The sequence below is a fragment of the Rhipicephalus microplus genome, chromosome 4 (assembly GCF_043290135.1).
Source record: "Rhipicephalus microplus isolate Deutch F79 chromosome 4, USDA_Rmic, whole genome shotgun sequence".
Classification (NCBI taxonomy): Eukaryota; Metazoa; Arthropoda; class Arachnida; order Ixodida; family Ixodidae; genus Rhipicephalus; species Rhipicephalus microplus.
Genome location: NC_134703.1, coordinates 1,467,482 through 1,480,975, shown reverse-complemented (window position 1 = coordinate 1,480,975; position 13,494 = coordinate 1,467,482). Strand labels below are relative to the sequence as shown.

General features: G+C 50.1%; 3 protein-coding genes across 3 annotated transcripts in view; 1 reads left to right on the top strand and 2 right to left on the bottom strand.

Annotated features, from left to right (window-relative positions):
- The window catches only part of LOC119185211 (uncharacterized), a 137,071-nt gene that overhangs the window by 65,966 nt on the left and 57,611 nt on the right, over positions 1-13,494 (top strand). The gene's annotated exons all lie outside the window — the stretch shown is intronic.
- Positions 3,553-5,367, bottom strand: LOC142814146 (uncharacterized). The gene is made up of 2 exons (XM_075892097.1): positions 3,632-5,367; positions 3,553-3,570 (listed from the first exon to the last, which is right to left on the bottom strand). The coding sequence occupies exon 1, from the start codon at positions 5,219-5,221 to the stop codon at positions 3,800-3,802; it is 1,422 nt and encodes a 473-aa protein (XP_075748212.1). The 5' UTR covers positions 5,222-5,367; the 3' UTR covers positions 3,553-3,570; positions 3,632-3,799.
- Positions 6,760-8,574, bottom strand: LOC142814145 (uncharacterized). Its single transcript, XM_075892095.1, has 2 exons — positions 6,839-8,574; positions 6,760-6,777 (listed from the first exon to the last, which is right to left on the bottom strand). The coding sequence occupies exon 1, from the start codon at positions 8,426-8,428 to the stop codon at positions 7,007-7,009; it is 1,422 nt and encodes a 473-aa protein (XP_075748210.1). The 5' UTR covers positions 8,429-8,574; the 3' UTR covers positions 6,760-6,777; positions 6,839-7,006.

The window sequence follows — 13,494 nt, the reverse complement described above, 5'->3', positions numbered from 1 at the left end:
CTGTCAATCCGTCTACCCAGCCGCGCGTCCATTCATTCGTTCATTCATTCGTTCATTCATCTGTCCATCCGTTCATCCGCGCATCTGCCTGTCCGTACGTGTGTCCCACCATCCGTGCATTCCTGCATACGTTCACCTGTCCCTTCGTCCGTGCATTCGTACACTTGTCCGTTCGTTCTTTACACTACTCAGCGATTTCAACGTAGACATAGCAGACCTTGGGACGTGTAGCTTCGCCCACTTCTCGTCACTCACTTCGTAGAGATGCAGTAATTTTTCTTAATGCTCTCGAATTGAACTTACCCATGTCTGTTCACCCCAAAACCTTGATTGATTGTTTTATTTGTGGGGTTTAACGTCCCAAAACCACGATATGATTATGAGAGACGCCGTAGTGGAGGCCTCTGGAAATTTAGATCACCTAGGGTTGTTTAACGTGCGCCCAAGTCTGAGAACACGGGACTACAACATTTCCGCCTCCATCGTAAATGCACCCACCGCAGCCGCGATTTGATCCCGTGACCTGCGGTTCAGCAGCCGAGTACCTTAGCCACTAGACCACCACGGCGGGGCGTGCCAAAACCTTGGTTGATGCAAACTGCCAGTCACCTTCATCCCATTGCTCTTAACTGCAGTTGATCGACAGAAGGCAGCGCTTTCTGATAGGTAAAGAGACGCTGGAATTCGTAAAGGGGTATGTATACTTAGGACAGGTAGAAACCATGGATCCGAACCATGAGAGTGAAGTAACTAGAAGAATAAGGATTGGGTGCATCACATTCGGCGAGAATTCTCAAACCATGATTGGTAGTCTACCATTAATCCTCAAAAGGAAAGTATATAACAGCTGCATCTCGAATGGTCGTCCCTTAATTGGATTAATAGTGGCACGCTGCGCACTGGCCCCCCTCAATCTTTGTGCTTTCAGCCTCAGCTTCGTTGAGTTTTGCCGATGTGACTTTTATTAGCTAGCAAACGGGGCTCTTTCCTTTTGTTTTCGTTCATTCGGTGTCCGTCCCAGATTTTGTTTCCGCCCTTCTTTAGCCCGACCGAGTTACGAAACGATGTTGACGCGCCTACGGGAATCAACGCGGATTCTTGCAAATTTCACTCAACTATTGTTTCTCTTGGTGTGCCTGCTTATCTGCTAGTTCACGTCAATAAAATGAAGTACGTGACAGTGAAGAGCATGGATCAACAGATCAGTAAGTCGCGTGCTCTTTTGTGTTTTTCATAACACGTGTTGACCAATCCATTCGAAAGATATTGGCTCGCGGGACGTCAAGAGGTGATGTTGGTCGGAAGCTTCATGGGTACTTGAATACGCGTTCTTTTCAGCTTGCTTGGCGTAAACGAATGTTTCTAAAATTGGAATCCGAGGAAATGAAGGCGTCAGTGAAACCATTTTGTAAAGTCCATCCCATCCCACCCCCTCCCTTTCTCCGCCGATACATATCCTCGAGAGAAAAAGAAATGGCAGATCCCACGTACAGTGGGAATCGATGATATGCGAAGCACAAATGAGAAAGGCTGATATGTCACTTTAAAATCAGTAAACGTTACGAGGTGGAGGTAAATGACGCCGTACATGACTTCCGTGTCCTGATTATCATGTTTAATTGTGTCGTTTACCTTTGTCATCTATTCACATCACGTGATACCAAATTTAGTATATGTGGAGCTAGCGAACGCCCGCGAGCACGCTATGAGCGTGGTATGTTGTCGAGTTCTTACATGGCACGCGTGTCAGGATTATCATGTTTGCACCAGTCATATATTATACGTGAAGCATTTCTTAGCGGACTTCGGCGACTTTGAGCGTACCTGTCTATCTATATATCTAGCTGCCTACGACTTTTAGCTCTCCTGGCCGTTTCGATAATGGTATCAATACAAAACTTGGTATCGCATAACATGACTATATGAAGAACATATCTAATTAGTCATAACATGAAAATAGTGATATGTATGGCATAAGCGTCATAATTTACATTTCATGGTCCTGCAGCTCTTGCGGTGGTTTCGCTCACATGACATGTCGCAAAACTGGTAATGTATGACATCATTGCATGGCAAACACCAGCAACAGACCCTAACAAGAAAATCATGAGATGTGTCATGTAACAACATGACTATATGTGTCACACACTTCGGGTGAGGCCCCGCCGATCCAACATCGACGTGCGGCAGACTCGCAGGCTTCCACTTTACGCTTCGGCCTGCGACGCCTGAAAGGCCTCGAAGTGGCACATTTCGAATTTATTTGCGGGTTGGTCGACCCGTGCGGGGTTGCACGTGTGGTGATGTGTGGGCCTGACCGACGCACTCATAGAGCAGACACGGAGTTTGATTACACACAAACAAGCATTTAATTGAAACACTGGCAAAGGCAGGAGTTAACAAAAATAACAGAGAGGAATAACACTGATGCGCGATGGAGAAAGAACAGCTACATAACAAAATGTGCTAAAAACACTACAAAAGATACAGGCTAAAGACAAATATGCGGAACATTAATAAAATAACAACAAGATGGAAATCAAAGGAGAGAGACACTAGAAATTAATTACAGAATGATCATGGTGGCGCTTTAGAATTTAAACGTGCGACGCAGCGCACACTACCAATATTTAAAAAAAAGGCTGGTTAAAATAATTTAACAGTTTAAAAAAAAGTCACAATAAAAAGTTCCATACGGACCAGGCCAGCCCTTGGTGCACGTAGGGGAGTTGACGGGTGCCGCTGAAGGTCTCGCCGGCTTGGTAGACGACGAGGGTGCCCGGAATTGCAGCCGTCTCAATACGTTGCGCGGGTCACTCCGTGCTCGCCGCCTACGCGAGACTCGCGACACCGACGACCGCACTTGTTGCTGTCTGTACGTCAACTGCCTTTTCCGATGCAGTCGAAACCTTTTCAGAGGCGTACACATGCTCCCGTCCCATCTGGGGGTAATTTTGCTTGTTTCCAACCGCTGGTGCCCCTTTCGGTACAGGTGCAGGGTAGACGAGCCGGCGCCACGCTGGGTCGTTAGTCGCCGGATGTCGTCCCCCAACACAAAAGCGCCCTTCCTTGGTAGGTGTGGCCCGCGGATGCTCCGAAAATTGGAGTCGTTTGTGACATAGCCCCCTTCTTAAGAATATTACTGCGTAATATTCAAGAAAATCACAAACGCCCAATGTTCGCGAGCTTTCAGTGTTCCGGTCGTCCACCAATGCGTTTTCTTTTTCGCGCACCATTTCACTGATGTGGACGACATCGCAGAGAACATCTGACACACTACGCTTTCACGGTCACCATACGATGAAAGTCAGAACTCGCGCACAACGTCATGTCCACACACATGAAATACGAAATAACACCCACTGCTAGAATCGAGGGAGCTGTATTCGAAGCACCCCTTCTGGCGATCATGACACGGATCACAAGATAATCACAACACATAATTCTTCCAATGCCAGGAGAAAACAAAAATACCGAGCAATTCTAAATCAAAGTGATACAGAAAGGTTTCAGACAAAATTAAGAAGGTACGAAGTATCCATGTATGCAAACAAAACTTAACAATGCGGCCTTATGGCATGAATAAAACAGAAACCAAATAAAGCGAATGTCAAAGGCCGCTATACGCGACGCGATCATCTGCGTTTCATTGAACCTAAGTACACTCAGGCCTCCTCATCACCGACTCGGCTCATGTAATCAGCCCCTACATTCTCTGAACCCTTTTTTGTGTTGCAAAATCGAATGGCAGAAATGAACATTATTTCAGACAATATCTCATTAGCCTTGAAGGTTACGTTTACGTTTGTATGTACACATACATAACTTTTATCCGCGCTCGAGGTGGTCGCGCTCTTGGGGGAGCCGTTCGGAACAAACGGGGCAGACAAAAGCGTGTACGGCCGCTACACGGACGCCTGTTTCCCGTTGGTCTACACCTCGGAGGCATGCCTTCGTCGTCACCGCGTTCTATGGAAACGGGTCTCCGAACCACGTCGTGTCGCTCGGCCGAAAGGCGCTGCCTCGCAAGGCGCCCCGCGCTTCGAGCAGGACAATGGAGCGAAGGGGGTCGGCTCTTCCGAGCTCCACGAACAAATGCCTGCCTCACCCCTCTATCTGTCGGGCGGTTTGAAGCATAGGGACCCACTCGACTGGCGAATGCCACAAAACGCATACGAAGCTTTCGTTGCCTCGATTGCTGTTTGGCAATTAGCGATTTTCCGGGTTGCTTTGCACCCTTGGTTTTACTTTTGCTTGTGCGGCGTCTTTTTCTTTTTGGACGTTGTCCAGTGCTCACTTTTGAGAAGTCCGCTTGCAACATTTGCAGAGCAGAACTGGTCTCGCCTGTCTCATCGGCTGTAACGTCTATACAGTCGGGATTTTCTGTTAATTTGTTGACACCCTGACTTGCGGGAAAATTGACCGACGGCTGAACAATGCAAGCGTCTTCCTCAGGGCTGCGCCGCTCGCACCTGGGAGAACTACTTGCCCCAACATTGCCCAGCTCGCAGTGTGCGTCAGCACACGCCTCTGTCCCGCCGTCTGTACAGGGGTCCTCGTCTGCCGGGCCGGTTGTACTGTGAACATCACAGTTAGCTGCCATGGCGACGCCCATACAGGGTGGCTGTGCCAAGTCAATCACAGATGGCATTTCTGTATCGACAAGACTTTCCAGGCACAGCGCCTCGTCGCCATCACTGCGGCCTTCAGTGGCCTTTGTGGCCACAACAGGACTTTCAGCAGCTAACTCAGTAGGTTCACTCGCGAACCTGGTGTCCGCCTCAACTGTACACAATTTTTGCCCGGCTCTCAGTGGTTTGGCACCTACGGTCTCTTTGCCCCCTTTGTGCCTTGCATCCCAGGTCTCAAACATGCGCCGTCTACCTTCCATTTTCTGGCGCAGTAGCTGAACATGATCCTGGTATGACTGCTTGTTCGTGACACGGTCGGTCACGCTACTGGGCGTTCTAGTGTCTAAGCTAAGACCCGACTGTGCCACACACAGTCCCAAGCGCTCTTTTTCCTTCTGAATTCTTAGCCTTGAATTTTCTCGCTCCTGTTCCATCAAAAATTCCAGATGTTGCCTGTACCTAATGCGTTCGGCATCGCGATCCTCTTTAAGCCTATTTCGTTCTTTTTCAACGAAATTATATAACTCCTTGCCTACAAAGCCAAATGCTTTGCCCTGTTCAATAAGCCTGTCAAACTGCGTGCCGTCCATTGTTACAAACAGTTGACCACCAACATAACAATACAAGGACGTCTACATACTGGACGCTCAGAGTTACGTCAGTCTCCCAGACACCACCACGTGGTCGGCCAGTCCTGTCGCGCGGACGCCAGATAATGGCACACACTTCGGGTGAGGCCCCGCCGATCCAACATCGACGTGCGGCAGACTCGCAGGCTTCCACTTTACGCTTCGACCTGCGACGCCTGAAAGGCCTCGAAGTGGCACATTTCGAATTTATTTGCGGGTTGGTCGACCCGTGCGGGGTTGCACGTGTGGTGATGTGTGGGCCTGACCGACGCACTCATAGAGCAGACACGGAGTTCGATTACACATAAACAAGCATTTAATTGAAACACTGGCAAAGGCAGGAGTTAACAAAAATAACAGAGAGGAATAACACTGATGCGCGATGGAGAAAGAACAGCTACATAACAAAATGTGCTAAAAACACTACAAAAGATACAGGCTAAAGACAAATATGCGGAACATTAATAAAATAACAACAAGATGGAAATCAAAGGAGAGAGACACTAGAAATTAATTACAGAATGATCATGGTGGCGCTTTAGAATTTAAACGTGCGACGCAGCGCACACTACCAATATTTAAAAAAAGGCTGGTTAAAATAATTTAACAGTTTAAAAAAAAGTCACAATAAAAAGTTCCATACGGACCAGGCCAGCCCTTGGTGCACGTAGGGGAGTTGACGGGTGCCGCTGAAGGTCTCGCCGGCTTGGTAGACGACGAGGGTGCCCGGAATTGCAGCCGTCTCAATACGTTGCGCGGGTCACTCCGTGCTCGCCGCCTACGCGAGACTCGCGACACCGACGACCGCACTTGTTGCTGTCTGTACGTCAACTGCCTTTTCCGATGCAGTCGAAACCTTTTCAGAGGCGTACACATGCTCCCGTCCCATCTGGGGGTAATTTTGCTTGTTTCCAACCGCTGGTGCCCCTTTCGGTACAGGTGCAGGGTAGACGAGCCGGCGCCACGCTGGGTCGTTAGTCGCCGGATGTCGTCCCCCAACACAAAAGCGCCCTTCCTTGGTAGGTGTGGCCCGCGGATGCTCCGAAAATTGGAGTCGTTTGTGACATAGCCCCCTTCTTAAGAATATTACTGCGTAATATTCAAGAAAATCACAAACGCCCAATGTTCGCGAGCTTTCAGTGTTCCGGTCGTCCACCAATGCGTTTTCTTTTTCGCGCACCATTTCACTGATGTGGACGACATCGCAGAGAACATCTGACACACTACGCTTTCACGGTCACCATACGATGAAAGTCAGAACTCGCGCACAACGTCATGTCCACACACATGAAATACGAAATAACACCCACTGCTAGAATCGAGGGAGCTGTATTCGAAGCACCCCTTCTGGCGATCATGACACGGATCACAAGATAATCACAACACATAATTCTTCCAATGCCAGGAGAAAACAAAAATACCGAGCAATTCTAAATCAAAGTGATACAGAAAGGTTTCAGACAAAATTAAGAAGGTACGAAGTATCCATGTATGCAAACAAAACTTAACAATGCGGCCTTATGGCATGAATAAAACAGAAACCAAATAAAGCGAATGTCAAAGGCCGCTATACGCGACGCGATCATCTGCGTTTCATTGAACCTAAGTACACTCAGGCCTCCTCATCACCGACTCGGCTCATGTAATCAGCCCCTACATTCTCTGAACCCTTTTTTGTGTTGCAAAATCGAATGGCAGAAATGAACATTATTTCAGACAATATCTCATTAGCCTTGAAGGTTACGTTTACGTTTGTATGTACACATACATAACTTTTATCCGCGCTCGAGGTGGTCGCGCTCTTGGGGGAGCCGTTCGGAACAAACGGGGCAGACAAAAGCGTGTACGGCCGCTACACGGACGCCTGTTTCCCGTTGGTCTACACCTCGGAGGCATGCCTTCGTCGTCACCGCGTTCTATGGAAACGGGTCTCCGAACCACGTCGTGTCGCTCGGCCGAAAGGCGCTGCCTCGCAAGGCGCCCCGCGCTTCGAGCAGGACAATGGAGCGAAGGGGGTCGGCTCTTCCGAGCTCCACGAACAAATGCCTGCCTCACCCCTCTATCTGTCGGGCGGTTTGAAGCATAGGGACCCACTCGACTGGCGAATGCCACAAAACGCATACGAAGCTTTCGTTGCCTCGATTGCTGTTTGGCAATTAGCGATTTTCCGGGTTGCTTTGCACCCTTGGTTTTACTTTTGCTTGTGCGGCGTCTTTTTCTTTTTGGACGTTGTCCAGTGCTCACTTTTGAGAAGTCCGCTTGCAACATTTGCAGAGCAGAACTGGTCTCGCCTGTCTCATCGGCTGTAACGTCTATACAGTCGGGATTTTCTGTTAATTTGTTGACACCCTGACTTGCGGGAAAATTGACCGACGGCTGAACAATGCAAGCGTCTTCCTCAGGGCTGCGCCGCTCGCACCTGGGAGAACTACTTGCCCCAACATTGCCCAGCTCGCAGTGTGCGTCAGCACACGCCTCTGTCCCGCCGTCTGTACAGGGGTCCTCGTCTGCCGGGCCGGTTGTACTGTGAACATCACAGTTAGCTGCCATGGCGACGCCCATACAGGGTGGCTGTGCCAAGTCAATCACAGATGGCATTTCTGTATCGACAAGACTTTCCAGGCACAGCGCCTCGTCGCCATCACTGCGGCCTTCAGTGGCCTTTGTGGCCACAACAGGACTTTCAGCAGCTAACTCAGTAGGTTCACTCGCGAACCTGGTGTCCGCCTCAACTGTACACAATTTTTGCCCGGCTCTCAGTGGTTTGGCACCTACGGTCTCTTTGCCCCCTTTGTGCCTTGCATCCCAGGTCTCAAACATGCGCCGTCTACCTTCCATTTTCTGGCGCAGTAGCTGAACATGATCCTGGTATGACTGCTTGTTCGTGACACGGTCGGTCACGCTACTGGGCGTTCTAGTGTCTAAGCTAAGACCCGACTGTGCCACACACAGTCCCAAGCGCTCTTTTTCCTTCTGAATTCTTAGCCTTGAATTTTCTCGCTCCTGTTCCATCAAAAATTCCAGATGTTGCCTGTACCTAATGCGTTCGGCATCGCGCTCCTCTTTAAGCCTATTTCGTTCTTTTTCAACGAAATTATATAACTCCTTGCCTACAAAGCCAAATGCTTTGCCCTGTTCAATAAGCCTGTCAAACTGCGTGCCGTCCATTGTTACAAACAGTTGACCACCAACATAACAATACAAGGACGTCTACATACTGGACGCTCAGAGTTACGTCAGTCTCCCAGACACCACCACGTGGTCGGCCAGTCCTGTCGCGCGGACGCCAGATAATGGCACACACTTCGGGTGAGGCCCCGCCGATCCAACATCGACGTGCGGCAGACTCGCAGGCTTCCACTTTACGCTTCGACCTGCGACGCCTGAAAGGCCTCGAAGTGGCACATTTCGAATTTATTTGCGGGTTGGTCGACCCGTGCGGGGTTGCACGTGTGGTGATGTGTGGGCCTGACCGACGCACTCATAGAGCAGACACGGAGTTCGATTACACATAAACAAGCATTTAATTGAAACACTGGCAAAGGCAGGAGTTAACAAAAATAACAGAGAGGAATAACACTGATGCGCGATGGAGAAAGAACAGCTACATAACAAAATGTGCTAAAAACACTACAAAAGATACAGGCTAAAGACAAATATGCGGAACATTAATAAAATAACAACAAGATGGAAATCAAAGGAGAGAGACACTAGAAATTAATTACAGAATGATCATGGTGGCGCTTTAGAATTTAAACGTGCGACGCAGCGCACACTACCAATATTTAAAAAAAAGGCTGGTTAAAATAATTTAACAGTTTAAAAAAAAGTCACAATAAAAAGTTCCATACGGACCAGGCCAGCCCTTGGTGCACGTAGGGGAGTTGACGGGTGCCGCTGAAGGTCTCGCCGGCTTGGTAGACGACGAGGGTGCCCGGAATTGCAGCCGTCTCAATACGTTGCGCGGGTCACTCCGTGCTCGCCGCCTACGCGAGACTCGCGACACCGACGACCGCACTTGTTGCTGTCTGTACGTCAACTGCCTTTTCCGATGCAGTCGAAACCTTTTCAGAGGCGTACACATGCTCCCGTCCCATCTGGGGGTAATTTTGCTTGTTTCCAACCGCTGGTGCCCCTTTCGGTACAGGTGCAGGGTAGACGAGCCGGCGCCACGCTGGGTCGTTAGTCGCCGGATGTCGTCCCCCAACACAAAAGCGCCCTTCCTTGGTAGGTGTGGCCCGCGGATGCTCCGAAAATTGGAGTCGTTTGTGACAATATGCTACGCTCATTATGCGCTCACGGCCGTTCCGCTAGCTCCACATGAACCAAACTCGGTATTACGTGAGCGAATGGACGACATATGTAAATGACACATCCAAACATGATAACCACGACATGCGTGTCTTGTAACAACCTGACTACATGCCACACTTATGATGCACTCGCGGCCGTTTCGCTAGCTTCATATATGCCAAATTTAGTATTACTTGACGTCAATAGATGACAAAGGTATGTGGTTGCTGCAAACATGACAATCATGAGATGCGTGTCATTTGAGAACATGGCTACATGTCACAGTCAAGGCGCCAATTCATTTCGAAGTGACGCGGTGCGCGTGCTCTCCAGCATTGATTTCGTTGCGTCACGCGGCGTTGCCACGCCAGGCGTTGGTCCTGCCATATACTCGCATGCGAGCGCCACGCTGTGTCGCTTCAACGCATGCGTGTTTCAGCGCGTCCGGCATCCCTCCGCCACGAAATGAGGGAGACACAGTGTTGTCTGGGTAACGCATCGGCACGAAATGCAGCATGTCACATTTCGCGCCGGTTGCCGTCGGGCCGTGCCGACGAACCCTGGTCGTGCCAGTCGCGCCTGGCGTCAGACTGCAGAGTACTCGCGTTTTGCTAGCGTGGCCTCACTGCACCCAGCCTGCGCATGCGTCAACGTTGCGTCAGAGTATATTGGTCCCTTCATGATGCGCTCGCCACCACTTCGATAGCTCCACATACACCAAATTAGGTGTTACGAGACGTCAATGGATGACAAAAAAATTGGCAGATCCCACGTGGGAATCGGTGATATGCGAAGCACGAATGAGAAAGGTTGATATGTCACTTTAAGATCAGTACAACGTTTCGAGGTTGAGGTAAATGAGGCCGTACACGACTTCCGCATCATGATTATCATGTTTGTATGTGTCGTTTACCTTCGTCATCTAGTCACGTCACGTGATACCAAATTTAGTTTATGTGGAGCTAGCAAAACAGCCGTGAGCACGCTATGAGCGTGGTATGTTGTCATGTTTCTACATGACACTCGTCTGAGGATTATGATGTTTGCACCAGTCATATTGTTACGGGGAATAAAGTATACACTGGCGAGCAACTGCGTACTGGCGAATATACTGGCGAGCTAATGCGTACAACGCTGCTGCAGTCCGAGCACGTTCACGTTCAGCACTTCGTCGTCGTCATCTTCAGGCATCTACTTAGCCTGTGACATTACCCGCCGGCGGCAGAAGCACCGTTCCGGTGCGATCAATTCTCGAGGCGTGAGTAGTATGGTTTAAGCCGTGAGACGTGCACTATATCGGTCGGGACTGAAGCTGGTACTGACGTGGTATGGAGTGGAGCTATCTCATAGGTCACGCTGGTGACCTTGCGTATGACGCGGTAGGGGCCAACGTAACGGGACATTAGTTTTTCGCAGAGACCAACACGACGTGATGGTAACCACAGCAAGACGAGTGACCCAGGAGAGTACTGTACGTCGTGGTGCCGGCGATCGTAAGCACTCTTTTGGCTAAGCTGCGAGGCACATAAACGATCCCGGGCGACTTGGCGGGCGATTTCAGCTCGGGCCAGGGCATCACGAGCATAAGCAGTCGATGAGGGGGCGTCAGATTGGCGCATGGTGTCCATAGGCAAAGGCGGGTCATAACCAAACAGTAGGTATAAAAGGGGAAAATACAGCTGTATCATGACGTGAACTGTTTTATGCGAAGGTAACGAAAGGTAAGTGGATGTCCCAATATTTGTGATCCTTGGAGACGTACATCGCTAACATATTCGTCAGGGTACAGTTGAGGCGTTCCGTGAGGCCGTTGGTTAGCGTATTGTACGCTGTAGTGAACTTGTGGTGGGTAGAGCAGGATCGCAGGAGCTTGTCGACTACTTTAGATAGAAAACAGCTGCCGCAGTCGGTGATCAACTGACGAGGAGCACCATGACGCAGAATGATGTTATGAAGAAGGAAATTGGCTACATCAGTAGCGCAGCTGGTGGGGAGGGCGCCTGTAACGGCATACCGCGTTGCGTAGTCGGTAGCAATAGCAATCCACTTATAACCGGTGGCCGACACAGGAAAGGGTCCTAGAAGATCGAGGCCGACTCGGAAAAATGGCTCATCTGGTACTTCAATAAACTTGAGGGTACCAGCAGGTCTCAGAGCAGGTGTCTTGCGGCGCTGGCAGAGGTCGCATGGCGCAACGTACTGTCGCACAGAACGGTAGAGGCCAGGCCAAAAGAATCGGCGACGAATGCGGTCATACGTGCGTGACACCCCTAGGTGTCCAGCGGAGGGGGCATCATGCAGCTGGGCCAAAACGTCTGAGTGAAGATGCACAGGAACAACGAGTAAAAGATCAGCACCATCAGGGCGGGCGTTGTAGTGGTGCAAGATGTCGTTGTGAAGAACGAACAGTTGTAAGGAGTGGTCAGGGTGGGGAGAGTGCAGACCATTGATAATAGCACGCAAAGAGGGGTCGCGGCGTTGCTCAGCAGCTATGTCGGTGAAGTCGGTAATTGAAAAAGCGAGGGCCTCTTGCTCATCTTCCCTCGTGTCAGAGGGATCGACTTGGTAACGAGACAAGCAGTCGGCATCCTTGTGAAGTTGTCCGAATTTATAGGAAACGGAAAAAGTGTACTCTTGTAAGCGCAGCGCCCAGCGACCAAGGCGTCCCGTAGGGTCCCTGCGTGAGGAGAGCCAGCAAAGCGCATGGTGGTCCGTAATAACTGAGAATGGTCAGCCATAGAGGTACGGTCGGAATTTCGCAATGGCCCAGACGAGAGCTCAGCACTCGCGTTCTGTGATGGAATAATTTTGTTCCGAGCGCGACAACAGTCGGCTTGCATACGCGACGACGCGGTGCATGCCTTGTTGCCGCTGCGCCACCACTGCGCCTATGCCGTGGGCACTGGCGTCAGTACGAAGCTCCGTGGCGGCAGATGGGTCGAAGTGTGCTAGGACTGGTGGATTGGTTAGAATGTTAACGAGCGACGAGAAGGCGTTTGCTTGCTGTTGGCCCCAGGTGAATGCGACATCTGTTTTGAGGAGGCAGGTTAGAGGACGGGCTACTTCAGCAAACTTCTCGACAAAACGATGGAAACAGGAGCACAGTCCCAGAAAACTTCAGACGTCCTTGACTGAGCGGGTTGTGGGGAAGTCGCGAACTGCTCGGACTTTCGCAGGGTCTGGTTGAACGCCCGCAGCGTTAACAAGATGGCCGAGTACGCAGATTTGGCGTTGCCCAAAGCGGCACTTCGACGAGTTAAGTTGCAAGTTGGCACGTCGAAAAACATCAAGCACTGTGGACAGACGGGTGAGATGGTCGTCGAAAGTAGTCGAAAAAACAATAACGTCGTCAAGATAGCAGAGGCAGATGGTCCACTTCATGCCTCGAAGGAGAGAGTCCATCATGCGCTCAAATGTCGTGGGGGCATTGCATAATCCAAAAGGCATCATCTTGAACTGATAAAGTCCATCAGGAGTCACGAAGGCCGTCTTCTCTCTGTCTTTTTCGTCCACAGCGATCTGCCAGTAGCCTGAGCGAAGGTCTATAGAAGAGAAATATTTGGAACCGTGCAAGCGATCGAGTGCATCATCTATGCGCGGTAGGGGATAGACATCTTTCTCGGTAATATGATTGAGATGGCGGTAATCAACACAGAATCTCCAGCTATTGTCCTCCTTTTAACAAGTACAACGGGTGAGGACCAGGGACTAGATGAGGGTTCGATTATGCCCTTATCAAGCATTTTATCGACTTCTCGCTTTATAATAGCACGCTCCGGGGTTGACACACGGTAGGGTCATCGGCGAATGGGTCGAGCGTCGCCAGTGTTGATGCGATGGATTACCACGGATGTTTGGCCCAAATTACGGTCGCCGAAGTCAAAGATGTCCTGATAACAAGCAAGCACACGGCAGAAAGCAGAGAATTGTTCAGAGGTGAG